Source organism: Cherax quadricarinatus, chromosome 4 (assembly GCF_038502225.1).
Source record: "Cherax quadricarinatus isolate ZL_2023a chromosome 4, ASM3850222v1, whole genome shotgun sequence".
NCBI classification, from domain to species: domain Eukaryota; kingdom Metazoa; phylum Arthropoda; class Malacostraca; order Decapoda; family Parastacidae; genus Cherax; species Cherax quadricarinatus.
The window spans coordinates 75,274,558-75,302,208 of NC_091295.1; the positions used below are offsets into that span (position 1 = coordinate 75,274,558).

The window sequence follows — 27,651 nt, forward strand, 5'->3', positions numbered from 1 at the left end:
ATCCACCTCACTGGATCAATCTGTTCCACCAGTTGAGGAGAAAGACTTAGCTCCCACTGACTTCCCAGATGAAGTCAAGCGTTTGTTGACTCTGCTGAACAAACGTCGTAAAGCCATTGCTTTACCAGGTGAGAAGATGGGTATAACGAACTTATTGTCCCATCGTATTCCACTTGAACCTGGTACTAGACCTATCTACATACCTGCGTACAGAATGCCTCATTCACAAGTTGCTGTCGCAGAAGAATTGATCAATCAAATGCTTGATGATGGAGTTATTGCACCTAGCAATTCACCTTGGAATGCACCCTTGATACTAGTACCTAAGAAGGATGGTACTTGGCGTCCAGTAATTGACTTTAGGAAGTTAAACGCAAAAACCATTCCAGATCGCTTTCCACTCCCTGTACTGGGTGATCTTTTACGTAATATTGGAGATAACAAAGTCTTTTCAACCCTAGATTTGTTACAAGGGTTTTGGCAAGTCCCTCTTCACGAGGACAGCCAAGAGCTAACTGCATTCTCCACTCCTACAGGTCATTATCACTACCTCCGAATGGCATTTGGATTACGATCTTCCCCTATCACGTTCTCAAGGCTCATGACTAATATCTTTAGAGGTCTCATAGGTAATGCACTTATGGTGTACTTAGATGACGTAATCGTCATGTCTAAAGACGTGGATACACACTTGAAAAGACTTGATGTAGTACTTGGTAAGCTTGAAGAAGCCAATTTAAAGATCAAACTGTCAAAATGTCAATTCTTCAGATCAGAAATTAAGTTTCTTGGTCACGTAGTCACTCCTAGAGGGGTTACGACTGACCAAAGTAAAGTAACTGCAGTACTAAATTTTCCAACTCCCAAAACTGCTGATGCCGTAAGATCCTTTGTGGGCTTAGCAGGTTTTTATAGAGCTTTCATTGCCAATTTTTCTTCCATAGCTGCTCCTCTAACTGAGTTGCTTAAGAAAGATGCTCCTTTTGTTTGGACCTTCCGTCAAGAAAGAGCATTCCAAACTCTAAAAGAAAAGCTAACTTCTGCTCCAATTTTGAAATTTCCAGATTTTTCTAAGCCTTTCTATCTGACAACTGATCCTAGTTCAATTGGCATAGGTGCTGTACTAGCTCAGAAGACCGATGGCAAGTACAACGCAGTTGCATTTGCTAGCCGAGTCCTTACAAAGGCTGAACGTAATTATACAGTAACTGAGCAAGAAGCTTTAGCAATAGTATGGTCTTTAAAGCACTTCCGAGACATTATTTATCAGTACTCTGTTCATGTCTTGACAGATCATGCTCCACTGATACCCTTATTCCAGAACAAACAACCTACTGGAAGGTTAGCTAGATGGACCTTGACTATCCAAGAGTTCAATCCCACCTTTGAGCATTTACCTGGCAAGTCAAATGTAGTCGCAGATGCCTTATCACGACATGTTAGTATAGTAACTGCAGACCCTCCATTTAGTGCTGAAGATGTAAAGAATGCTCAACGAACAGATCCCATGTGGGCTGGTGTGATTCGATTCCTGCTCCAGGAAGATCTTATTCTGACTGTGAAGCCACCAGCACCCATTAGTGACTTTGTCATGAACCAAGAATTACTGTATCGAACAGCAGAGTTGGGTACTCCAAGCAGAAGAGTATACCAGTTAGTAATTCCACAGTCACTAGTGAATGTAGCCTTACAGCTAGTTCACGATGTACCAGGTGTTGCACACCCTGGTATGGATCGTTCAGTAAAACAAGCCAGATTGAAATACTTTTGGCCTCGTATGGCAACTGATATTTCTGAGTATGTTAGGAAATGTAGTGTCTGCATGCAACATAAAGGCAATGCTAATGGTCCTAATCCAATCCAAGTGTATCCAACTACTAGCGAACCTTGGGAAAGAGTTGCGCTAGATTTGTTAACTAATTTCCAATGTTCCCTCCAAGGTAACAAACATCTGTGTGTTATGGTAGACCATTTCACCAGATATTGCGAGTTAGTTCCTATTGCAGATAAGACTGCCGAGACACTAGTAGCTAAAGCGTTTAAAGAACGCATTATCTGCAGGCATACCACTCCTAAGTCCCTAGTAACAGATAACGGAGGTGAATTCTGTAATGAAATTCTTGAAAATTTGTGTACCTTGTACAAGATCTCTAAATCCACCATTGTTCCTCATCATCCTGCCAGCAATGGGTTAGCGGAACGAACCAATAAGAAAGTACTTGATGTCTTGAGAGCCACTATCAATCCCAACAGTGAAACTTGGGATGAAGTTATACCTGATGTGCAGTGTGCTATAAATTCTGCTTACAATGTTTCTATAGGTGACACTCCACATTATGCATTGTATGGTGTAGATAAACGTTTGCCTTATGAGTTGTTATATTCTAATCCGAAACCAAATTACAACCCTGATGATTTCGTAGCAACTCGTACCAGCTTAGCTCAAAGTGTTTTTAGAAGAATCCGTGAAACACTTCATAAATCAACAGCTGAATTTACAAGAGTCGCAAATACTCGAGTAAAGCCATCCAAAATCAAAGTAGGTTCGAGAGTTATGCTGATTAATTTTAACAAAACGTCTGCAATGCCAAAGCTTGTTCAAAAGTTTGTTGGTCCTTATCGTGTAGTTGAACATATCACTGGAAATAAGTATAAGGTTAGAGAGATTAGTACTGGTCAGTATAAAGAATCGCATTTGGATCATATGAAGTTAGTATGTGACGATAATGATGTTCCAACCCAGACTAATGTGACAGACTCTGACAATCCTCCTGATCCTGTACTCTCTTCCTCTGATACTCAGTCAGATGATCAACCTGAATGTCGTTATTCCCTACGTACACGACAGGTATTGAGAAATCCTCAAGTATCATTTGTAACTTCCAATTCAGATTTGCCTCAAATGCAGCATGAGTTAGCCAATGCTACAGAGTTTGATCCTCCTAGTGATGACACCCATTCTGCATATGCCAATCTTACCCTAGCAGAGTTGGGGTTAAATGTAAATAACCTGTATAGATGAATAGTTACAGTATCAACTTATCAGTATTCAAGAATTTTTTTTTTTGTGTTCATGTTCTCTCCGCATTCTGAGAGTTAACAGTCTAGATTTGCGTGCACCGAATCTGCCTTTCTGTTAAACACTCTTTCTTTGTATATATTCCTTCCTCAGAATCCGTAGATCACACGAATACAGATCGATCGATCAAAATTTTTGTTTTTATCACTTGTAATCTCAATGTTGAGTTCGTTGTTCATTTGTTGAGTTTTAAGTTGTACTATAGTATAACTCGTATTGCATTACAGTTTCAGTTACGTAAGCTTTCATTCCAATGTTCTAATTATATATATAATGTTTCATGTTGTGTACTTTGACATTGTATAGAATCAGCCCAAGCCGTATACCTGCCATCTCTAGTTTGTATTAGTTGTATGTCGGGACGACATACGTTAGCGTCGCCGAGCTCTCAGTAGTAGTAACCAGTTACCAGTAACCAGTTACCAGTAACCTGTCCGTTGACTCAACGACCAACCGTCTTGAGTCACGGTCGTTCATATTGTGCTGAGCTGACACTATTTCAAAACACCCACTACGGGGTACTGGCCAGCCGCCTGGTCAGTTTTACGAGTGTAACCAAGGAGATAGGTACGGCTGCGGGCTCTGTCCACATATCAGTAATTATACGTATAACAGCCTACGTGAGTATTTCTACCCTAATCCACGTATCGAACTCCCACATGATACAGGGAGGCAGCAACGAGTCATGGTACGTGAAGAGGTATCACAGTGGGCGCCTGTTACGAGCGGGGTCCCACAGGGGTCAGTTCTAGGACCAGTGCTATTTTTGATATATGTGAACGACATGACGGAAGGAATAGACTCTGAAGTGTCCCTGTTCGCAGATGACGTGAAGTTGATGAGAAGAATTAAATCGGACGAGGATGAGGCAGGACTGCAAAGAGACCTGGAGAGGCTGGACATGTGGTCCAGTAACTGGCTTCTCGAATTCAATCCAGCCAAATGCAAAGTCATGAAGATTGGGGAGGGGCAAAGAAGACTGCAGACAGAGTATAGGCTAGGTGGACAAAGACTACAGACCTCACTCAGGGAGAAAGACCTTGGGGTGACCATAACACTGAGCACATCACCGGAGGCACACATCAACCAAATAACCGCTGCAGCATACGGGCGCCTGGCAAACCTGAGAATAGTGTTCTGATACCTTAAATAAGGAATCGTTCAAGACACTGTACACTGTGTATGTTAGGTCCATACTGGAGTATGCAGCACCAGTCTGGAACCCACACCTGGTCAAGCATGTCAAGAAGTTAGAGAAAGTACAAAGGTTTGCAACAAGGCTAGTCCCAGAGCTCAAGGGAATGTCGTACGAGGAAAGGTTAAGGGAAATCGGACTGACGACACTGGAGGACAGAAGGGTCAGGGAAGACATGATCTAACCAGAACAAAATCAAAGCACCACGAGCAAGTCAACGCAGGAGTTTACACTATACCCTGTGGAGGCTGTGACAAGATTTACGTAGGTGAAACAGCAAGAAACCTCGACACCCGCCTCAATGAACACATTTACGCATGTAGGAACGACAACCTGAACAACGCCTGTGTACAACAACAAAATTCCACCAGTCATCTCATGAAATTCAGGGACGCCCGATTAGTGATCAAAGAAACCAATTTCCGCAGACGCAAGTGCCTAGAATCAGCACTGATCGCTGTTTCGAATACAATTAAACAAAACAACGGCAGCTTCACCATCTCTGAAGTCTTAGCAAGAATCCTCCTGAAAACAGTAAACCCTGCCATCACATAGTCTCTCCTGTTATACTACACAAAGCACATTACAGAGAGTGAACACTGAAACAGGCTGCCTCTATCCAGTCTATATTTGTCCAACCTATTTTTATGTTACCCAAGTAATAACTTTTATATCCTTTTACTCATGTACGAATTAATTGTTCTACCATATTGTATTACTACTACTACTACTACCACTACCACTAGTATCGCACCTCACTCTGAGCCTATATATACCCTCTGTGTCCATGTATTGTTTGTAATGGCTTGATAAAGCTCCTGGAGAGCGAAACGTTGCCACAATAAAATGTCACATTAGTTGCACTTGTGTCCTTTTACTTTACATATTGTCGGTAATTCTACCAACTTTATTACAAGTTTAGATCTATGAAGAGTGGGGGGGGTGTGTTGCCAGGGATGGGATTTAGTGATTATTCTTACTGCGGCTTTTTGGTGGGTTATTATTGGCTTTAGGTGTGTTGCTGCAGTTGAACCCCAAGCACATATAGCATAGGTGAGGTATGGCTATATAAGTGAATGGTATAGTGTGAGAAGGGCAGTTTGCGGCACGTAGTATCGTATCTTGGAGAGGATCCCAACCGTTTTGGATACTTTTTTGGTTATGTGTTGGATATGGGTGCTGAAGTTCAGGTTGTTGTCAAGGTATAGGCCTAGGAATTTGCCCTCATTATGCCTGGTAATTAGAGTGTTGTCGATCTTAATGTTAATTTGTGCATCTCCTGCTCTGCTACCAAACATAATGTAGTAGGTTTTGTCAGTGTTAAGCGTAAGTTTATTGGCTGTCATCCAAGTCGATATTTTGATCAGCTCCTAATTAACAATGGTGTTGAGGGTGGCAAGATTAGGGTGAGAGATGACATAAGTCGTGTCGTCAGCAAAGAGAATGGGGTTCAGGTGTTGAGATACGTTTGGAAGATCATTGATGTATATGAGGAAGAGCAGGGGACCAAGGACACTTTCCTGCGGAACTCCAGTATCAAGTGGCTGTGTTGTTGATGCTGTGTCTTTAATGGTGACATACTGATACCTATTAGTAAGGTAAGATTTGAAATATGCAAGTGCATGGCCTCTTATACCATAATGGTCAAGTTTGTGGAGTAGGATGCCGTGGTCTACTGTGTCAAAAGCTTTTCTTAGGTCAATAAAAATTCCTAGTGGATATTCCTTATTTTTCAATGCTGTGTAAAGCAGATCTAGCATTTTTATGATTGCATCGTTAGTGCTTTTATTTTTCCTGAATCCAAATTGGCAGGGGTTGAGTATGTTTTGTGCCGTTATAAATGCATATAGTCTCCTGTGCATGAGTTTCTCAAAGATTTTGGATAGCAATGGTAAGTTTGATATTGGCCTATAGTTGTTTAAATCTGTAGGGTCACCACCTTTATGTATTGGTGTAACCCTTGCCGTCTTGAGTAGTTTCGGGAAGGTGCTAGTTTCTAGTGACTTGTTAAAAAGTAATGAGATAGCATACGAGAGGACATGGGCCGCTCTCTTGTACAATAATTGTGGGACATGAGACAGATTCCCTGAGTTATTGTTAAGTGACTTTATAATCTCGGTGACTTCCATGGGCTCAGTTGGAGCAAGATAGAAGGAATTTGGGAAATTCCCATCTAGGTAGTCCCGGGCATGGGCATTGGTGCATGGGATTTTATTGGCGAGATTAGAACCTATGGTTGAGAAGAAGTCGTTTATCTTGTTAGCCGTGTCAGTGGGATGCAGTGGTGTTTCATTAGGTTTAGTTAGGGCAATATTCTTGTTTTTTTCAGTTTTTGGGTCCCTAGAATCTGAGAGAGTGTTTTCCAGGTCTTTTTTATATCTCCTCTTGTGTCAGTGAATCTACTGGAGTAGTATAGTTGTTTGGCTTTCTTTATTACTTTGGTGAGGACTGATGAATAGTGTTTAAGAATATCTTTGTGTATTAAGCCCTGTCTATATTGCTTTTCATATTGGTGTTTCTTATCATTGGATTTCAGAATGGTGCTGGTTAGCCATGGGCAACCAAGCCGTTTGTTTGTGATCTGTTTCGTTTTTATAGGACAATGTTTGTTGTATAGTCTAAGTAATTTGTTAAGAAAAATGTCTGTCCAGTCATCAGTACCATTGGCCTTGGAGAATTCTGTAGGCCAGTCAACAGTCTCTAGGTCAGCTGTGAACTTCCTTATTGATACAGTGTTATGGTCCTTGAAGGTGAGATCCTCCAACATGATCACTCCCAGGTCTTTGACGTTGGTGTTTCGCTCTATTTTGTGGCCAGAATTTGTTTTGTACTCTGATGAAGATTTAATTTCCTCGTGTTTACCATATCTAAGTAATTGAAATTTCTCATCATTGAACTTCATATCGTTTTATGCAGCCCACTGAAAGATTTGGTTGATGTCCGCCTGGAGCCTTGCAGTGTCTGCAATGGAAGACACTGCCATGCAGATTCGGGTGTCATCTGCAAAGGAAGACACGGTGCTGTGGCTGACATCCTTGTCTATGTCGGATATGAGGATGAGGAACAAGATGGGAGCGAGTACTGTGCCTTGTGGAACAGAGCTTTTCACCGTAGCTGCCTCGGACTTTACTCTGTTGACGAATACTCTCTGTGTTCTGTTAGTGAGGAAATTATAGACCCATCGACCGACTTTTCCTGTTATTCCTTTAGCACGTATTTTGTGCGCTATAACGCCATGGTCACACTTGTCGATTAACCCCAATTAGGATATTTCTTTCAGTTACACGATCTCTGATGCTTGGAATATCAAGTTCTTTTTGCATATCTAAAATTTTTGCAGTACGAGGGCATCCTAAAATGATCCTCATTGAGTCGTTCTGCAGTTTTTCCAGCCCTCCAAGCTTCCAGTCAGACACAAGAGCAAGTAGTGGCGCTGCATAATCAACCAATGATCTAATATAAGCAAGATACATCATTTCCACAATTTTAACATTAGCACCATACCTGGGGTGAAACCCTGCCACAACTCTAAGTGCTCTCAGTCTTTCTTTGTATTGGAGTCTTGTTACAACAGGTCCAAGCAGCGGAACCTCAAAGCCTAGATACTTGGTATCTGCTTACATATTCTAGAAGAGACCCATCATGCAATTGGATCTGACGAACTGTGCCTCTCTGTCGAGGAGGACGCCTATTGAGTATCTTTGTTTTATGAGTAGAAATTATCAACCCCAGGTCCTGACACGAGGCTAGTCAAGCTAATGGTTACACTTTGAACTCGTAAAATTGTTAAGCCTCTTTTCTCTGAGTTCACACACAGTTGGTTAGGTAATCGCAGAAAGGACACTCTTCAGGTTGCTCACAGAATTACTTTTTCTTAATCCAAAGTTTTTATTTATAACTCGAAAATGACTTGTCCGATCAGTTTTAAATATTTGCAGCTGGTGTACTGCCGATAGGGAAAAGTTTATGCAGATTATTACATGTACAAATATCCTCTGGTCAACTTTATAAAGATTATTTCTCATGTTAATTTTTATTGTGATATCTTGAGAAAACCTCTTCTGATTGGCTTCCAGTGTTCAACCCTCTTGTATTATACTACTTAATTAAAAGAAGGTTGGGATGGTTACTGGAACGTATAGGTGCCACTTTGTGAATTTTATTTTTAAAATGTATTTCTTATGTGAAATTATGTGAGCACTCCTCTTCCGAATGTCTTGAAACTTTACTGAATGATACATTTTGTGGGCAGGATGGTACCCAATAAATTTAGCTGTGTAGATGCAAATTTGTCAATTTACTATTATAGTTAATAAACTTAGAATCATTTAATTCTGAGCAATAACTGGAGAATGCGTCTGTTGATTGGCTTTAAACTTCCAACACCTGGAGTTTACCTGGAGAGAGTTCCGGGGGTCAACGCCCCCGCGGCCCGGTCTGTGACCAGGCCTCCTGGTGGATCAGAGCCTGATCAACCAGGCTGTTACTGCTGGCTGCACGCAAACCAACGTACGAGCCACAGCCCGGCTGATCAGGAACTGACTTTAGGTGCTTGTCCAGTGCCAGCTTGAAGACTGCCAGGGGTCTGTTGGTAATCCCCCTTATGTGTGCTGGGAGGCAGTTGAACAGTCTCGGGCCCCTGACACTTATTGTATGGTCTCTTAACGTGCTAGTGACACCCCTGCTTTTCATTGGGGGGATGGTGCATCGTCTGCCAAGTCTTTTGCTTTCGTAGTGAGTGATTTTCGTGTGCAAGTTCGGTACTAGTCCCTCTAGGATTTTCCAGGTGTATATAATCATGTATCTCTCCCGCCTGCATTCCAGGGAATACAGGTTCAGGAACCTCAAGCGCTCCCAGTAATTGAGGTGTTTTATCTCTGTTATGCACGCCGTGAAGGTTCTCTGTACATTTTCTAGGTCAGCAATTTCACCTGCCTTGAAAGGTGCTGTTAGTGTGCAGCAATATTCCAGCCTAGATAGAACAAGTGACCTGAAGAGTGTCATCATGGGCTTGGCATCCCTAGTTTTGAAGGTTCTCATTATCCATCCTGTTATTTTTCTAGCAGATGCGATTGATACAATGTTATGGTCTTTGAAGGTGAGATATTCCGACATGATCGCTCCCAGGTCTTTGACGTTGGTGTTTCACTCTATTTTGTGACCAGAATTTGTTTTGTACTCTGATGAAGATTTAATTTCCTCGTGTTTACCATATCTGAGTAATTGAAATTTCTCATCGTTTAACTTCATATTGTTTTCTGCAGCCCACTGAAAGATTTGGTTGATGTCCGCCTGGAGCCTTGCTGTGTCTGCAATGGAAGACACTGCCATGCAGATTCGGGTGTCATCTGCAAAGGAAGACACGGTGCTGTGGCTGACATTCTTGTCTATATCAGATATGAGGATGAGGAAAAAGATGGGAGCGAGTACTGTGCCTTGTGGAACAGAGCTTTTCACCGTAGCTGCCTCGGACTTTACTCTGTTGACGACTACTCTCTGTGTTCTGTTAGTGAGGAAATTATAGATCCATCGACCAACTTTTCCTGTTATTCTTTTAGCACGCATTTTGTGCGCTATTATGCCATGATCAAACTTGTCGAAGGCCTTTGCAAAGTCTGTATATATTACATCTGCATTCTTTTTGTCTTCTAGTGCATCTAGGACTTTGTCGTAGTGATCCAATAGTTGAGACAGACAGGGGCGACCTGTTCTAAACCCATGTTGCCCTGGGTTGTGTAATTGATTGGTTTCTAGATGGGTGGTGATCTTTCCTTTTAGGACCCTTTCAAAGATTTTTATGATATGGGATGTTAGTGCTATCGGTCTGTAGTTCTTTGCTATTGCTTTACTGCCCCCTTTGTGGAGTGGGGCTATGTCTGTTGTTTTTAGTAACTGTGGGACGGCCCCCGTGTCCATGCTCCCTCTCCATAGGATGGTAAAAGCTCGTGATAGGGGCTTCTTGCAGTTCTTGATGAACACGGAGTTCCATGAGTCTGGCCCTTGGGCAGAGTGCATGGGCATGTCATTTATCGCCTGTTCGAAGTCATTTGGCGTCAGGATAACTTCAGATAGGCTTGTGTTAACCAAATTCTGTTGCTCTCTCATAAAAAATTCATTTTGATCTACGACTCTCAGTCTGGTTAGTGGCTTGCTAAAAACTGAGTCATATTGGGACTTGAGTAGCTCACTCATTTCCTTGCTGTCATATGTGTAGGACCTATCTTGTTTAAGTAGGGGCCCAATACTGGACGTTGTTCTCGACTTTGATTTGGCATATGAGAAGAAGTACTTTGGGTTTCTTTCGATTTCATTTATGGTTTTTAGTTCTTCCCACGATTCCTGACTCCTATAAGATTCCTTTAGCTTAAGTTCGATGCTTGCTAATTCTTTAACTAGTGACTCCCTACGCATTTCAGATATATTGACCTCTTGTAGCCGCTCTGTTATTCTTTTCCGTCTCCTGTAAAGGGAGCGCCTGTCTCTTTCTATTTTACATCTACTCCTCCTTTTTCTTAGAGGAATAAGCCTTGTGCATACATAGAGTGCCACCGAGTTAATCTGTTCTAGGCATAAGTTCGGGTCTGTGTTGCTTAGTATATCTTCCCAGCTTATATCGGTTAGGACTTGGTTTACTTGGTCCCACTTTATGTTTTTGTTATTGAAGTTGAATTTGGTGAATGCTCCCTCGTGGCTAATCTCATTATGTCGGTCTGGGGCTCCGTGCATACATGTCTGAACCTCAATTATGTTGTGATCTGAGTATATTGTTTTTGATATGGTGACATTTCTTATCAGATCATCATTGTTAGTGAAGATGAGGTCTAGTGTATTCTCCAGTCTAGTAGGCTCTATTATTTGCTGGTTTAAATTTAATTTTGTGCAGAGATTTAAAAGCTCATGTGTGTGAGTTCTCATCAGAGCTGCCTCCTGGTGTTATTACTGCAACAACATTATTTGCTATATTCTTCCATTTTAGGTGCCTTAAGTTGAAATCCCCCAGGAGCAAGATGTTGGGGGCAGGAGCTGGCAGATTTTCCAGACAGAGGTCAATTTTTAACAGCTGTTCCTGGAATTGCTGGGATGTTGCATTCGGGGGCTTGTAGACTACCACAATGACTAGGTTTTGGTTCTTGATCTTTACTGCTAAAACTTCCACTACATCATTTGAGGCATTAAGCAGTTCTGTGCAAACAAGTGACTCTGCGATGTACAGGCAACCCCCCCCCCTTTTGCCTGTTCACTCTGTCGCATCTGTATAGGTTGTAACCTGGGATCCCTATTTCGTTGTCCAAGTGATCCTTTATGTGGGTCTCAGTGGTGTGTTTTCCTCAAAGAAAGCTATGCATAGGTTTTGGGCTGTGGGAATCTTAATTTTCTTAATTTATTTAACAAATTGATTTCTGTGCAATTGCTCGAGAATGCTTATTCTGATCGACTGGCGTATCGTCGAGAAAAGATTGGATTGATTATGGGTTATTTATATGCTTGTTTGTCACTTTTATTGAAAAAGCTTGGAAAATTGAAATGTAAGTTTCAATGTGATAATTTGTGAATGCCTGATGCGATTGGTTACAAACATTCCTACTTGGCAGCTTATTCCACTCATCCTCAGCTACATTTCTAAGCCAGTGATTTTCTATAACTTCTCTAAATCTAAATTATCCAATTTGAATCCAATGTAGAGAGTCCGACCTTGGTTAGATACATATAGTATATCCCAGCACCATATTTACATCCTTTATTAATTCAAATTTTCAGTATGAACATGCCAGTTACATACTGATTTATTTGACATCTTTCAACAGAGAATGTACCAGTTAAGTATTCTAAACTATTTTCATAAAAGTTTTCAAATACAAAGGATGAACTTTGTCATCCTTCTCTGTAGTTCCTGGTAAGATATAAACACATCTGCTGGTGAATGAGACATTTATACAATATTTTGCCAACTGATGGCTTTGTTTTAAGTTTTAAGGGTTTAATCTTAACTGATTTCTACTGTAACTTACGGCTAGGCTTTAATAATAAAATGTTACAAGGACCCCAATGGAAATAGATCACTTTTTTGGATTATCATAGATTATTTACACACGTTACTGTGTATGATAATTGAATGTACTTGTATCTGTACCTAAATGTTAAACTAAATAAACTTATCTAATATTGCATAAGTGTCTCTCATTCATCAACTTGTTGGTTTTCTAAACTATTTATACAAGAAGTCTGCTGAAGCTTCCAGTGTGCTACAGGCTCTGCATGGTCCCAACAATCTTTTGTTACAGGAGCCTGGCATGGGCGTAGTGAGGTCTGCCTGGTTCCTGGTGTTGACTGGCGGTGCTGTGGCCATGGTGGTGGTGGTGGTGGCTTGTACCCTGGCAGCAAGATGGTGTGTCACTGGCATGCACCACCAGATGCCCTCAGGTGAGTACACTGAGACCTCTATGAGTACATTCAGGCCTCAGGTGAGTACACTGAGACCTCTATGAGTACATTCAGGCCTCAGGTGAGTACATGAAGTCTTCATGGAGAATTAAAGTGAATCTGCCAAGGGGCTCTTGATCAAAAAAATTGAACCTCCCCTTCCCTTGGATCAAACATGAATACCTTCCATTCTCCCAGGAGCTATATGACCCATACAGGTTAGTGCTTCCTATGAATAAAATGTAAAAAGATATTATTGGCACATATAAATTACAGTATGTAGATATAACTTGAGGTAGCACAATAATTTTAATAAAGTAAAGGAAACATAGCTATATAATTGCTGTATTCATATAGCTGATTGTATGGTTAAAGGGGTTTAAACGTTATCAACTATATGTGGGTCATTAAGGCTACATATCACGTGTTCACCAGTAGGAACTGAAGTATATTTTCAGTGCATGTACTATATATAAACTGAGAGATGTACAGTATATCCTGCCTATTTTTATTTTATGTAACTGATATACTTATTTTACATTTCTGTTCATTGATAACTATAATTAATATACTGTACTCGTATAACTAATATTTATATGCATCACATGGATCCCACCATAAATAAGTTAGTGTGTTACTTGGGTTATCCATAATTAATTTATACACAAATTACTGTATAAGGCAAATGTAAAAATCTAAACTTCTGTAATGAGCCTAAATAAAAACTTAGATTATGGCCTGGTGGCAAAAGCTCTTGTTTCACACGCTGAGTGTCCAGGTTCGATTCCTGGTGAGGGTTGAAACATTGGGCGTGTTTCCTTACATCGGTTGTTTAAGTTCACCTGTGAGTAAAATGGGTACCTGGGTGTTAGTCAGTTGGTATGGGTTACATCCCATGACAAAATTGGCCTAATTTGCTTGAAATGCTCTGAATAACAAAGGGCTTTCTATATAGTAGTAAGTCACTGATGTCAGATAGGCCTGTATACCTTGTACATGTAGAAATAAAGATATTATTATTCCTATTACTATTACAGTGTAATGGGGAGCCCATTACTTTGGTTTCATCAGTAAAATATCTGAGAATCCCCTTTGACCCATGCATGTCAGGAGAATTGATAGGGAAGAGTGTAGTAAAGAAAGCGAATGCCAGACTGAAGTTACTGTATAGACAAGCACAGTGTCTACCTACTGAGGCTCGCAGGACCCTATGTCTAGCCCTTATACAATGCCATATGGATTACGCTTGCTCTTCATGGTACTCTGCCTTGACAAAAAAACTGAAAGATAGACTGCAAATCACCCAGAACAAAATCGTAAGATTCATCCTGGGGCTGGGACCAAGAGAACATGTAGGCCAGGATGAATTACAGCAGTTGGATATGCTGAATGTTGAAGACACAGTAAAACAACTGAAGCTAAATCATGTTTATAAAATTGCTCACAAACAGTGTCCAGAATATCTTGCTGTCAATTTTGTCAAGGTTGGGAACCAAAGCAATCGTAGTACTAGGGGGAGAGAGCACAACTTTGTAGTACCCACAGTCAGTGGCCAGGCTTCAAACACCTTTTATTGTACAGCAATAAAGGAATGGAACAGACTACCCGCACATGTCAAAGCCAGTCATAGCATGAACCAGTTCAAGAAGAGTGCCAAAAGGTGTCTGATGAATGTAGCTACAGAAAGGGAGGGGAATGATTTTCTATTTTTTAGCTAACATACGTGTAAATTTTACCTTATTCCTTGTAATGACCCTCGTATTGTAGATAGTCTTAATGACCCTCGTGTAGTAGATAGTCTTTTTGGTATGATAATAAGATGTTATCTTCATTGTAGAATAATAAGAAAATATTATAACCTTTATATTATAATAATAAGGTAAAAGGACCCCAATGGAAATAAGTCACTCTGTCTGACTTTTTTGGGTTATCCTAGGTTCTCTACACATATGCTGCTATGTATGATAATTCTATGTAACTGTATTTGTGTATACCTGAATAAACTTACTTACTTACTTGCCTCCGACAGTTTAGCCTTATTAAGGATATATTTGAGTCAGTGTTTAAACTACGTTTTCTTAAATATAACAGAAAATGAATAATCTCACAATTATAGGAGAGATTTATATATTTATATTTTCTGAGGCATTATATCTTAAATTTAGGTTCTATGAAATAATATAACTTATTTCAGTCAGGATGAGTTTAAATAAATATATCCAATGGGTGTTTTCCCCAAAATAATTTTTTGGCAGTACTGCATATATTTTGAAAATCAGAATAAAAAGAACCAATAAGAATTTTTAATGTTTGATTAAATACAACATTAATGTTTAAATAACAAAAAAAAGGCACAATACCGCGACTGGAACGGTTCACAAATAACCCGCACATAGAAGAGAGGAGCTTACGATGACCCATACCGGTCTGACTTGGACCATTTACGGTCACACTAACGAGAAGTACGAACGAACGAACAAGTTCAGGTAAGATCCCAAATGGGATGAGCGGGGAAGACGGGACAGACGAAGAATAGCACTGGAGAGGAGTGCTCTTAGCCGTAGAAATAGAGCCAGGGCTTAACCTAGCAGCGAATGGGATCGTGGGACAGATATTGAGAAGAGAAATACAGGCTCTTCTGTTGAGACTCCGGTGGGTTGAGCGGGGAGGACGGGAGAGGCGATGATTAGCGCTAGAGAGGAGTGTAGAAGATAAGATTAGAACTGAGCCATGTCTTAAGGGGCCTGTCAAATCAAAAGCTAAGGCGAACGTGGGTCAGAGAATGAACAGCTCATGGTACCTGTCAGAGAATCCAAGGTTATTTGTAAATAGGGTTAGGAGCAGGATCATACAAGGAGTAGCAAAGGTTGTGTTGGTTTGTGGGTCTGCGAATGTCTTCGTCAAGGAGAAAGGTCCAATAGTCATGTCGTGTCTCAAGTTTGTCTATCTGTCTGTCACTGAGCGTCTTCCAGCACAGATTCAGCGCAGAGATGTCTAATTGGACATGGAGAGACTCGCTTGTGGCGAAGTCCTCCCATCTGACATCAAGCACCCAGCGCAGCGCCTTGTTCTGGACACGCTGCAGTTTAAGTAAGTTTGTTTTAGCTGCAAGAGAGAGGGCTAGAGGAGAGTAAGTTATCAGAGGACGTATTAGGGGTTTGTAGAGGTGTAATTTGGTGTGTTGAGAGGCATGTTGAAGCTTGTAGAGGCCCGCAAGGGCCTTACTAGCTATTGCATGCCTTGAGTGAATATATGTGTAAGCGAAGAAGGTAGTCAGGATTAACGCCAAGGACAGTGACAGATTGTGTGATGGGGATGTAAGTGCGGGTGTCAGCTGTTCTGAGCTCGACAGGTAATGGAGGATCACGTTTCCTGTAGTTAAAATATGTAATGCTGGATTTAGCTGCATTGGTTTTGATCCTTCATTTTTGTTCCCAGATGGCTATCCTGTCGACCTCATTTTGTTTTGTGTGTGAGTGTATCTATATTGGCGTGAGTGATGAGTTGTGTAATGTCGTCTGCATAGGCTAGTGTGATGGAGTTGTGGTATACAGGTGTTGGAATGTCGTTAGTGTATAAAATGTAGAGGGTAGGGGAGAGGACAGATCCCTAGGGTACTCCAGCATTTAGTGTGAAGTAGTCCGAGTAACAGCCTTGGAATTTTATTCTCATGGTACGGCCATCTAGGAAATTGCAGAGGAGTTTATGAGTAGTGAGAGGCAGGTTAAAGTTAGTGCAGAGTTTGTACTTGAGCCCTTCGTGCCAGACAGTGTCAAAAGCTTTTTCAACGTCTTTTGCAACCAGGGCTGTCCTGTTTCTTTGTTTTGTGTTTATGTGGATGTAGTTGAGAATGATGTTAATGGCATCCTGTGTGGATCTGTGTGTTCTGAAGCCAAACTGGCCATCAGAAAGTAGAGAGTTGTGTTCCAGGTATCTGCGAAGGCGATGGTTGATGAGTTTTTCAAAGAGTTTTCCTAAAGTTTCGAGGATCAGAGTGGTCTTTTTTGGGTTTAGGAAGGAGGATAGCAGTAGCAGCTTTGAAGAGGGAAGAGAAGTATCCAGAGACAAGGGAGGCATTGAGGAGGTTTGTGTAGGCAGTAATGATAGAGTCAGGAATTTGTTTTAGGATACTATGGTTTAGGCCAGAGGCACCAGGAGCCTTGGAAGGAAGGTGTCTGAGGAGAGTTTTAATGTGTGTGTTGGTGAAAGGAGTGTCGAGTTCTTGGGAGAGGTAAGAGAGTCCAGATGGATGTGGCTATCTGGTGTTGTTTCTTGTGTGTGTGCAGAGTTCCAGTGTTCCATGTTTTGAATGTGTCGAATAACGTTAGGGTGAGGTGGGTGAGGGTGGAAGATGTTCTTCCAGATGTGTTTGAAGATGTTAGTGGCAGCCTGCGGGTCTGAGATGTGTGTGTTGTTGTGGGTGATGTGTTTGAATTTGTTGGTGGGAGTTGTGCCTCTGATTTTTTTGATAAAGTTCCAGAAGGCTTTAGTGTTTTTAATACGCTGTTTGTCTGCTTGTTGTACGAGTTGTGACGAGTGATTGTTGTGGTCTTGGTCTAGGCTGTGTAAAATGTTGTTTCTAAGTTAAGTGAGATCTAATCGGACTTGATTTAATCTATGTGTGTTGTAGAGGAAGCGGTTGATGGTGAAGACGAATGTCCAGTAACCACCATTCTGAGGAAAGTCATTCTCAACACGGGGTAATTAGAGAGGGGAGATCGTTTGTCGATGAAGGTGTGTGTGTGATGATGAACGAAAAATAGAGCAGGATGGGTATATATAGGCAGGAAGAGGTAGTGGTAGTAGTAGTAGTAGTAGTAGTAGTAGTAGTAGTAGTAGTAGTAGTAGTAGTAGTAGTAGTAGTAGTAGTAGTAGTAGTAGTAGTAGTAGTAGTAGTGGCGGAGGTGGAAGGAAGTAGTGGTGGGGAAGTATGGAGGAGGAGCCAGTCAGATACAAAGAAAGGGGAGCACTGCAAGGGAGCTAGGTGCCCACAGAGGGAGAGCAAGAACACAGAGGTGGGGGGGAAATAATAAAATAAATAATGAATGAATAGAAACATTAGGCAGAAGAAAGAAAGACAACCCAGAAGAGAAAAAGGAAGAGGAAAGGGGAAGAGGGAGAAGAAGAAAAAGGAGGAATCTAGTTAAGTCACGGGTGTTCTGAAGTTTGGAGCATTTTGCAATGTAGTGGGAGAGGAAGGCATCTACAGAGACGAAGCCACGACTATCATTCATACAAGGAAAGTTGTGTATTAGGGAGAATTCAACCAGATGGCGACTGTTAAAGTTGGAAGTAGGAAAGACAGTTTTAACAGAAGACCAGTCAATAGGATGACTGTGATCTCTGACGTGACAGAAAAGAGCATTGTTAGTGTCGGCAAGCCTAACACTATTTTTGTGCTCCCTAAGTCTGTCAGAAAGAGATCGACCAGTTTCTCCAAAGTATTGAAGAGGACAGGAGGAGCAAGAAATTGAGTAGACACCAGGAACATCTGTAGAGGGAGGAGAGGTATGAACGAGATTAGTGCGAAGAGTGCACATGCTGTCTGCAGAAAGACGTCTCTGTTACAGCTAGTGTTCTCACTAGAGTGTCTGTTGTTGTATGTTCCAGATGGTGATCCCATCCTAGTTGACAGTAATCAGTGCATTGTAAGAAGTTATTTCTCGAGTAACTTTCACATGTTAACGTTTGTAAGTGTAGTTTCTTTATAGCTGATACCTCGTGTCACTGTGTGCGACTCAGATTGAATATCAGCATTGTTCACCGTGTTCATTTCTTTTCTCCTGTGCTTGCAGTTGAGATAGTAGATTCGTTCTCCCTTGCTCATATTGCGTGTTATAGCGTTAATTTTTTTCAACCGGGGGGAGTCACCGAGTTTGTTCATTCCTCCAGTAAGGAAGAACTGTTACCTTTATTCCAGAACAAACAGCCTACTGGAAGGTTAGCCAGATGGACCTTGACTATCCAAGAGTTCAATCCCACTTTTGAAAATTTACCTGGCAAGTCAAATGTAGTCGCAGATGCTTTATCGCGACACGTTAGTGTAGTTACTGCAGATCCTCCATTTGCTGTTGAGGATGTCAAAAATGCCCAAAGAACCGATCCCTTGTGTTCTGGTGTGATTCGATTCCTGCTCCAGGAAGATCTTATTCTTACTGTGAAGCCACCAGCATCCATTAGTGACTTTGTAATGAGCCAAGAATTACTGTATCGAATAGTCGAGTTGAGTACTCCTAGCAGACGAGTTAGTAATTCCACAGTCACTAGTGATTGTAGTTGTATCTTTTGTAGATACTCGTTCAGATCTCTCTCAGTCAAGGCATGTGTTAGCCATTGCAGAGGAATTCAATCCTCCCAGAGATGATAACCATTCTGCATACGTAAACCTTACCCTCGCAGAATTGGGTTTAAGTGTAAACAGCCTGTATAATTAGATGTCCGAGATGAATGAAAGTGTCAACTGTGTGTTTATTATTAGCTGATCAGTTTGTCAGAAATTTTCGTGTTCACGTTCCCTCCGTATTCTGAGAATTAACAGTCTAGATTTGTGTGCACCGAATCTGCCTTTCTGTTAAACACTTCTTTGTATATAATTATTCTTCCTCAGAATCCGTAGAGTGCATGAATACAGATCGATCGATCAATTCCATCCATATTGTATAATGAATTGTTCTTATAGTTTGTAATGCATTATGTTAACACCCTCTATGTAATGTCCATTATGATACCATCCATTAGTTCTAAGATATATATGAATTTGTTATTGTATAGAATCAGCCCAGATCCGCCTGCCTGTTCAGCCTATAGATAGTAGTGTATGTCGGGACGACATACGTAACATGACCGAGCTGTCAGCATAGTTGCTGATCCCTGTATTCCCTGTATTATATAGCATAGCATATTAGTATCCTCCATGTGCTTTAGACACGAGATCCCTCGTAGGCCTTTGGCTTGGAGTGACGTCATGGGCATACACATGGGCAGTGATCCCTTTGTCCCGCCCTCACTCGGCGGCAGACCTACAAGACGTGAACAGGCTTGGCACCGGGCTCCATCTCTCATCTCAGTCTGACAATATATCTACCATCCTACAAGTGTGTCTACTTTCAACCTGTGATATCTCCATTCAAGAACCCTTACGATACTACTACTAGTAGTAGTAGTACTACTACTGTTACTACTACTACTACTACTGTTACTAGTACTACTACTACTACTGTTACTAGTACTACTACTACTACTACTGTTACTAGTACTACTACTACTACTACTACTGTTACTAGTACTACTACTACTACTACTGTTACTAGTACTACTACTACTACTACTACTGCCACTACCACTTCCTGCCTATATATACCCATCCTGCTTTACTTCTTGTTAGTGTAACTTTATAAATGGTCCAAGTCGGACCGAAACGTCGTCGTAAGCTCCTCTCTTCTATGTGCGGGTTATTTGTGTAACATTAATATTTCACTGAAAATTTAGACAGAATCTGATACACTAACTTTAAACATTTTATTTACTTTTCTAACATATATAAAAATTAATGAGTCTCGTTTAACGTCACACACTGTCTGCTGGTGGATATTATTACTCCAGCACTCCAAGAAAAAGATTCGCTTTTATCATGAAAAAGAATCCATCAAGAAACTCCCATGAAGGATACTGTAAAACAAAGTAATCTCCACAGGTTATCAAACAGCGGTTTATTATGTGTGTAGTGTATAAAGGTTTATTCCCCAGTAATAAAAAATATGAACACTGAATAAAGATACAATGCTAAAACTATTAAACATAATAATATTTAATATTTTACAATAAGCACATTTAAGAAACCATATTTTTGTATTGTACTGAGTGTACTTGATGAGGTTGATGGCCCAACAGAGGTGAGCAAGGGGAAAGTGCTTAGTGTGGGGGGCCCCTGGGTGGATGTAGGGGGCCTCTGGGCCCCTGGACCCTCACACCACAGTTCCGACAAGTCTGAGAGGAAACTCCTTGCCTCCAGTGGGTCTCCCTTGGCTGCTGAGTACTTCCAGGCGGAGGCTGTGACCTCCCACCTCAAGGATGACCTACCCACTAAGACCAGGCTAGCAGGTCAGTTTTCAAGAACAAGGGGTAAGGTTCAAAGGGGATATGGAAAGGGACAAAGTTAAAGGATGTGAAAGTGAAAAGTAAGGGATGTTAGAAGTGAAAAAAAATTAAGTAAAGAAGCTGGATTATATCGGAAATGTTAAAAAAAATATTCATAATTAAGGGTTAAGGATAATCACATAGTGAAATCAAGTGACAGAAAGAAAGATGAATGGAAGCTATTGAATAGTGTATATAAACATAATGTGTATAGATATATTTGTCTCCCTATACGTCTGTGGTGTGAGTCATGGTAGTGATGTGCTGGTGGTGACAACGTGGTGATGGTGGTGTTGTACTAATGGCATATTAACATAGTGACCGCATGTGGTGTCATGCTGATGGCAACACAACATGGTAAATGAGTTCTGGTGGTATTACAGAGTCGTGGCCGTCTGATTACCTGTCTCCCTCTCCCTCACCTTCATCAGCTTCGTGTCAGCGTGCTCAGCACCACACCCAGGTCAGTTAAGGGTCAAGTATGTGTCTTACAGGTAAAGAAGTGCATTCGAGGTCAAGAAGCATTCAAGTTAGACCTAAAGAAGTGTGTGAGTTAGAGGTCAAGAAGTGTATTAGAGGCAGGGAGTGTAAAAGGTAAAGGGTGGTAATCAGTACTGTTGTTCATTTAGCTAACTCTCTTTTTGTACATTAAAAAACTCCTACTAAATGATGTCTTGTTCTTAAGTAATCTTTAAGCATTAAGATTAGTTTGCTCATAATCCATTACATGTTAGTGACATTCTTTTGTGCCTAACAATATTATATTACATGTAAACTGTTATCTGTGTACTGCCTAAAAGAAATAAGAATATGAATTTGAATTTGAAACAATACCCTGTTGAGAAGCCCTTGTAAACAATACCCTGTTGAGTAGCCCTTGTAAACAATACCCTGTTGAGTAGCCCTTGTAAACACTACCCTGTTGAGTAGCCCTTGTAAACACTACCCTGTTGAGCAGCCCTTGTAAACAATACCCTGTTGAGTAGCCCTTGTAAACAATACCCTGTTGAGTAGCCCTTGTAAACACTACCCTGTTGAGTAGCCCTTGTAAACAATACCCTGTTGAGTAGCCCTTGTAAACAATACTCTGTTGAGTAGGCCTTGTAAACACTACCCTGTTGAGTAGCTCTTGTAAACAATACCCTGTTGAGTAGCCCTTGTAAACAATACTCTGTTGAGTAGCCCTTGTAAACAATACCCACTTGAGTACTCTATGTAAACAATACCCTGTTGAGTAGCCCTTGTAAACAATACCCTGTTGAGAAGCCCTTGTAAACAATACCCTGTTGAGAAGCCCTTGTAAACAATACCCTGTTGAGAAGCCCTTGTAAACAATACCCTGTTGAGAAGCCCTTGTAAACAATACCCTGTTGAGTAGCCCTTGTAAACAATACCCTGTTGAGTAGCCCTTGTAAACAATACCCACTTGAGTAGTCTATGTAAACAATATCTTGTTGAGTAGCCCTTGTAAACGATATCCTGTTGAGTAGCCCTTGTAAACTATATCCTTTTGAGTAGTCTATGTAAACAATACCCTGTTGAGTAGCCCTTGTAAACAATACCCTGTTGAGTAGTCTATGTAAACAATACCCTGTTGAGTAGCCCTTGTAAACAATACCCTCTTGAGTAGTCTATGTAAACAATACCCTGTTGAGTAGCCCTTGTAAACAATACCCTGTTGACTAGTCTATGTAAACAATACCTTGTTGAGTAGCCCTTGTAAACAATACCCTGTTGAGTAGTCTATGTAAACAATACCCTGTTGAGTAGCCCTTGTAAACAATACCCTGTTGAGTAGTCTATGTAAACAATACCTTGTTGAGTAGCCCTTGTAAACAATACCCTGTTGAGTAGCCCTTGTAAACAATACCCTGTTGAGTAGCCCTTGTAAACAATACCCTGTTGAGTAGTCTATGTAAACAATACCTTGTTGAGTAACCCTTGTAAACAATACCCTGTTGAGTAGTCTATGTAAACAATACCCTGTTGAGTAGCCCTTGTAAACAATACCTTGCTGAGTAGTCTATGTAAACAATACCTTGTTGAGTAGCCCTTGTAAACAGTACCCTGTTGAGTAGTCTATGTAAACAATACCCTGTTGAGTAGTCTATGTAAACAATACCCTGTTGAGTAGCCCTTGTAAACAATACTTTGTTGAGTAGCCCTTGTAAACAATACCCTGTTGAGTAGTCTATGTAAACAATACCTTGTTGAGTAGCCCTTGTAAACAATACCCTGTTGAGTAGTCTATGTAAACAATACTCTGTTGAGTAGCCCTTGTAAACAATACCCTGTTGAGTAGTCTATGTAAACAATACCTTGTTGAGTAGCCCTTGTAAACAATACTCTGTTGAGTATCCCTTGTAAACAATACCCTGTTGAGTAGTCTATGTAAACAATACCCTGTTGAGTAGCCCTTGTAGACAATACCCTGTTGAGTAGCCCTTGTAAACAATACCCTGTTGAGTAGTCTATGTAAACAATACCCTCTTGAGTAGTCTATGTAAACAATACCCTGTTGAGTAGCCCTTGTAAACAATACCCTGTTGAGTAGTCTATGTAAACAATACCCTGTTGAGTAGCCCTTGTAAACAATACCCTGTTGAGTAGTCTATGTAAACAATACCCTATTGGGTAGCCTTTGTAGACAATACCCTGTTTGAGTAACCAATGTAAACATTACCCTGTTTGAATAGACTTTGTAGACATTACCCTGTTTGAGTAGACTTTGTAGACATTACCCTGTCTGAGTAGACTTTGTAGACATTACCCTGTTTGAGTAGACTTTGTAGACATTACCCTGTTTGAGTAACCAATGTAGACATTACCCTGTTTGAATAGACTTTGTAGACATTACCCTGTTTGAGTAACCAATGTAGACATTACCCTGTTTGAGTAGACTTTGTAGACATTACCCTGTTTGAGTAACCAATGTAGACATTACCCTGTTTGAATAGACTTTGTAGACATTACCCTGTTTGAGTAACCAATGTAGACATTACCCTGTTTGAGTAGACTTTGTAGACATTACCCTGTTTGAGTAATCAATTTAGACATTACCCTGTTTGAGTAGACTTTGTAGACATTACCCTGTCTGAGTAGACTTTGTAGACATTACCCTGTTTGAGTAGCCTTTGTAGACAATACCCTGTTTGAGTAACCAATGTAGACATTACCCTGTTTGAATAGACTTTGTAGACATTACCCTGTTTGAGTAGACTTTGTAGACATTACCCTGTTTGAGTAGACTTTGTAGACAATATCCTGCTTGAGTAGCCTTTGTAGACAATACCCGGTTTGAGTAACCAATGTAGACATTACCCTGTTTGAATAGACTTTGTAGACATTACCCTGTTTGAGTAGACTTTGTAGACATTACCCTGTTTGAGTAGACTTTGTAGACATTACCCTGTTTGAGTAGACTTTGTAGACATTACCCTGTTTGAGTAGACTTTGTAGACATTACCCTGTTTAAGTAGACTTTGTAGACATTACCCTGTTTGAGTAGACTTTGTAGACATTACCCTGTTTGAGTAGACTTTGTAGACATTACCCTGTTTAAGTAGACTTCGTAGACATTACCCTGTTTGAGTAGACTTTGTAGACATTACCCTGTTTGAGTAGACTTTGTAGACATTACCCTGTTTGAGTAGACTTTGTAGACTTTACCCTGTTTGAGTAGACTTTGTAGACATTACCCTGTTTAAGTAGACTTTGTAGACATTACCCTGTTTAAGTAGACTTTGTAGACATTACCCTGTTTGAGTAGACTTTGTAGACATTACCCTGTTTAAGTAGACTTTGTAGACATTACCCTGTTTGAGTAGACTTTGTAGACATTACCCTGTTTAAGTAGACTTTGTAGACATTACCCTGTTTGAGTAGACTTTGTAGACATTACCCTGTTTAAGTAGACTTTGTAGACATTACCCTGTTTGAGTAGACTTTGTAGACATTACCCTGTTTAAGTAGACTTTGTAGACATTACCCTGTTTGAGTAGACTTTGTAGACATTACACTGTTTAAGTAGACATTGTAGACATTACCCTGTAGCGCCCAGACACAACTTGTGGCGCCCAGACACAACTTGTGGCGCCCAGACACAACTTGTGGCGCCCAGACACAACTTGTGGCGCCCAGACACAACTTGTGGCGCCCAGACACAACTTGTGGCGCCAAGACACAACTTGTGGCGCCCAGACACAACTTGTGGCGCCCAGACACAACTTGTGGCGCCCAGACACAACTTGTGGCGCCCAGACACAACTTGTGGCGCCCAGACACAACTTGTGGCGCCCAGACACAACTTGTGGCGCCCAGACACAACTTGTGGCGCCCAGACACAACTTGTGGCGCCCAGACACAACTTGTGGCGCCCAGACACAACTTGTGGCGCCCAGACACAACTTGTGGCGCCCAGACACAACTTGTGGCGCCCAGACACAACTTGTGGCGCCCAGACACAACTTGTTGCGCCAGACACAACTTGTGGCGCCCAGACACAACTTGTGGCGCCCAGACACAACTTGTGGCGCCCAGACACAACTTGTGGCGCCAAGACACAACTTGTGGCGCCCAGACACAACTTGTGGCGCCCAGACACAACTTGTGGCGCCCAGACACAACTTGTGGCGCCCAGACACAACTTGTGGCGCCCAGACACAACTTGAGGCACCCAGACACAACTTGTGGAGCCCAGACACAACTTGTGGCGCCCAGACACAACTTGTGGCGCCCAGACACAACTGTCAACCCAGAAAAATTATGAAATGTAGAAATGGTATTTTTATAAATCTGAACTTAACATAATTATCTTTCAGTGTTTTTCGGTATGTCCAAATGAGATAAATCTGTGGACTAAAATCACAAGGGTATTAAAAGAGGTCAACATCAAAGCTGCTTTCATAGAAAACCTGGAAGCTTTCTACAACAGATCGGAACATAAAAAGTCTGGGCTGAATGGTACTGCCCTTGATACTGGCCATGTAGTCAGAAACTGTAAGGCTGGAGGTGATGTCCTGGTAGTCAGTAAATGGGGGGCTGATAGTGCTGTCCTGGGAGACAGTAATGGTGAAGTTGGAGGTGCTGTCCTGGGAGACAGTAATGGTGAAGCTGGAGGTGCTGTCCTGGGAGACAGTAATGGTGAAGCTGGAGGTGCTGTCCTGGGAGACAGTAATGGTGAAGCTGGAGGTGCTGTCCTGGGAGACAGTAATGGTGAAGCTGGAGGTGCTGTCCTGGGAGACAGTAATGGTGAAGCTGGAGGTGCTGTCCTGGGAGACAGTAATGGTGAAGCTGGAGATTTTGTCCAGGTAGTCGGGAATTATACGCAGGAAGGAATACATATAAATGACCTCAAAGGGGACAGGAGCCATAGTGGGGAAACAAGTGTAGTCAAAGATAAGATAAAACCAATATTGCAAACTAGAAATACCACAGGAAATAGCAAACAAGAGGACTTCACTAGCAATAGTGAGGATATATTACCAAAAACAACTGGTGGGAGCTCCATTGTTGGTGCTAGGGAAGATAGGAATAAGACAGGGAAACATGCACCAACAGGGAATACAGTCACAGAAACCCAAGGCAAACGGAAACCAAGCCTGTGCACATACTATGCACTTGGTATCTGCAGACATGGGAAATCTGGAAAAACAGATGGGACGTGCAACTATGACCACCCTAGAAAATGCCATGCCCATATGACAACAGGGAAATGCAAACTCCCTTCCTGTAAGCTTTTTCACCCTGAAATGTGTACCTCTTCAGTACAGGAAAGACTGTGCTATAACTTAAATTGCCATGCACACCATCTAAAGTGGACAAAAAGATACAAAACATCCAGGCCATGGGAAAACCTGGGTAGCCACAGCCACTCAAGAGGGAGAGGTTTTTTAATGCCAGGAAGGAAAAAAACTGTCAGGAAATGGCAGAAATCGTACACCAAATCCAGTCATTCCTGGAGTGGAACCACAGTCGATGGCCTCCAAACCAACAGATACAGATACTAATGCCGGAAAAAAAATCCCCCCGCAGTACCAACAATACCACCAGTCCGACGACATTCTTCTTTGCAAATATACAGGGTCTAAAGCCAGCAACAAACAACAAAATACCTTTCATCCATGGAGTGCTTGCAGAGGCAAAGGCAATGTTCGCGGCTTTCACTGAGACCCACATAAAGGATCACTTGGACAACGAAATATGGATCCCAGGTTACAACCTATACAGATGTGACAGAGTGAACAGGCAAAAGGGGGGAGTTGGCCTGTACATTGCAGAGTCACTTGTTTGCACAGAACTGCTTAATGCCTCAAATGATGTAGTGGAAGTTTTAGCAGTAAAGGTCGAGAACCAAAACCTAGTCATTGTGGTAGTCTACAAGCCTCCGGATGCAACATCCCAGCAATTCCAGGAACAGCTGTTAAAAATTGACCACTGTCTGGAAAATCTTTCAGCTCCTGCACCCAACATCTTGCTCCTGGGGGATTTCAACTTAAGGCACCTAAAATGGAGGAATATAGCAAATAATATTGTTGCAGAAATAACACCAGGAGGCAGCTCTGATGAAAACTCACACTCACACGAGCTTTTAAATCTCTGCACAAAATTCAACTTAAACCAGCAAATAATAGAGCCTACTAGACTGGAGAATACACTAGACCTCATCTTCACTAACAATGATGATCTGATAAGAAATGTCACCATATCAAAAACAATATACTCAGATCACAACATAATTGAGGTTCAGACATGTATGCGTGGAGCCCCAGACCGACATAATGAGACTAGTCACGAGGGAGCATTCACCAAATTCAACTTC

General features: G+C 41.4%; 2 protein-coding genes across 2 annotated transcripts in view; both read left to right on the forward strand.

Moving 5' to 3' along the window:
• The window catches only part of LOC138854537 (roundabout homolog 2-like), a 336,616-nt gene that overhangs the window by 266,626 nt on the left and 42,339 nt on the right, over positions 1-27,651 (forward strand). The gene's annotated exons all lie outside the window — the stretch shown is intronic.
• The window catches only part of LOC128684451 (uncharacterized), a 112,257-nt gene that overhangs the window by 71,544 nt on the left and 13,062 nt on the right, over positions 1-27,651 (forward strand). Inside the window, exons 12-14 of the mRNA XM_070098021.1 lie at positions 12,557-12,695; positions 20,586-20,795; positions 21,215-21,294. Of these exons, the coding sequence (XP_069954122.1) occupies positions 12,557-12,695; positions 20,586-20,795; positions 21,215-21,294 (429 nt within the window). The remainder of the gene's footprint in view (positions 1-12,556; positions 12,696-20,585; positions 20,796-21,214; positions 21,295-27,651) is intronic.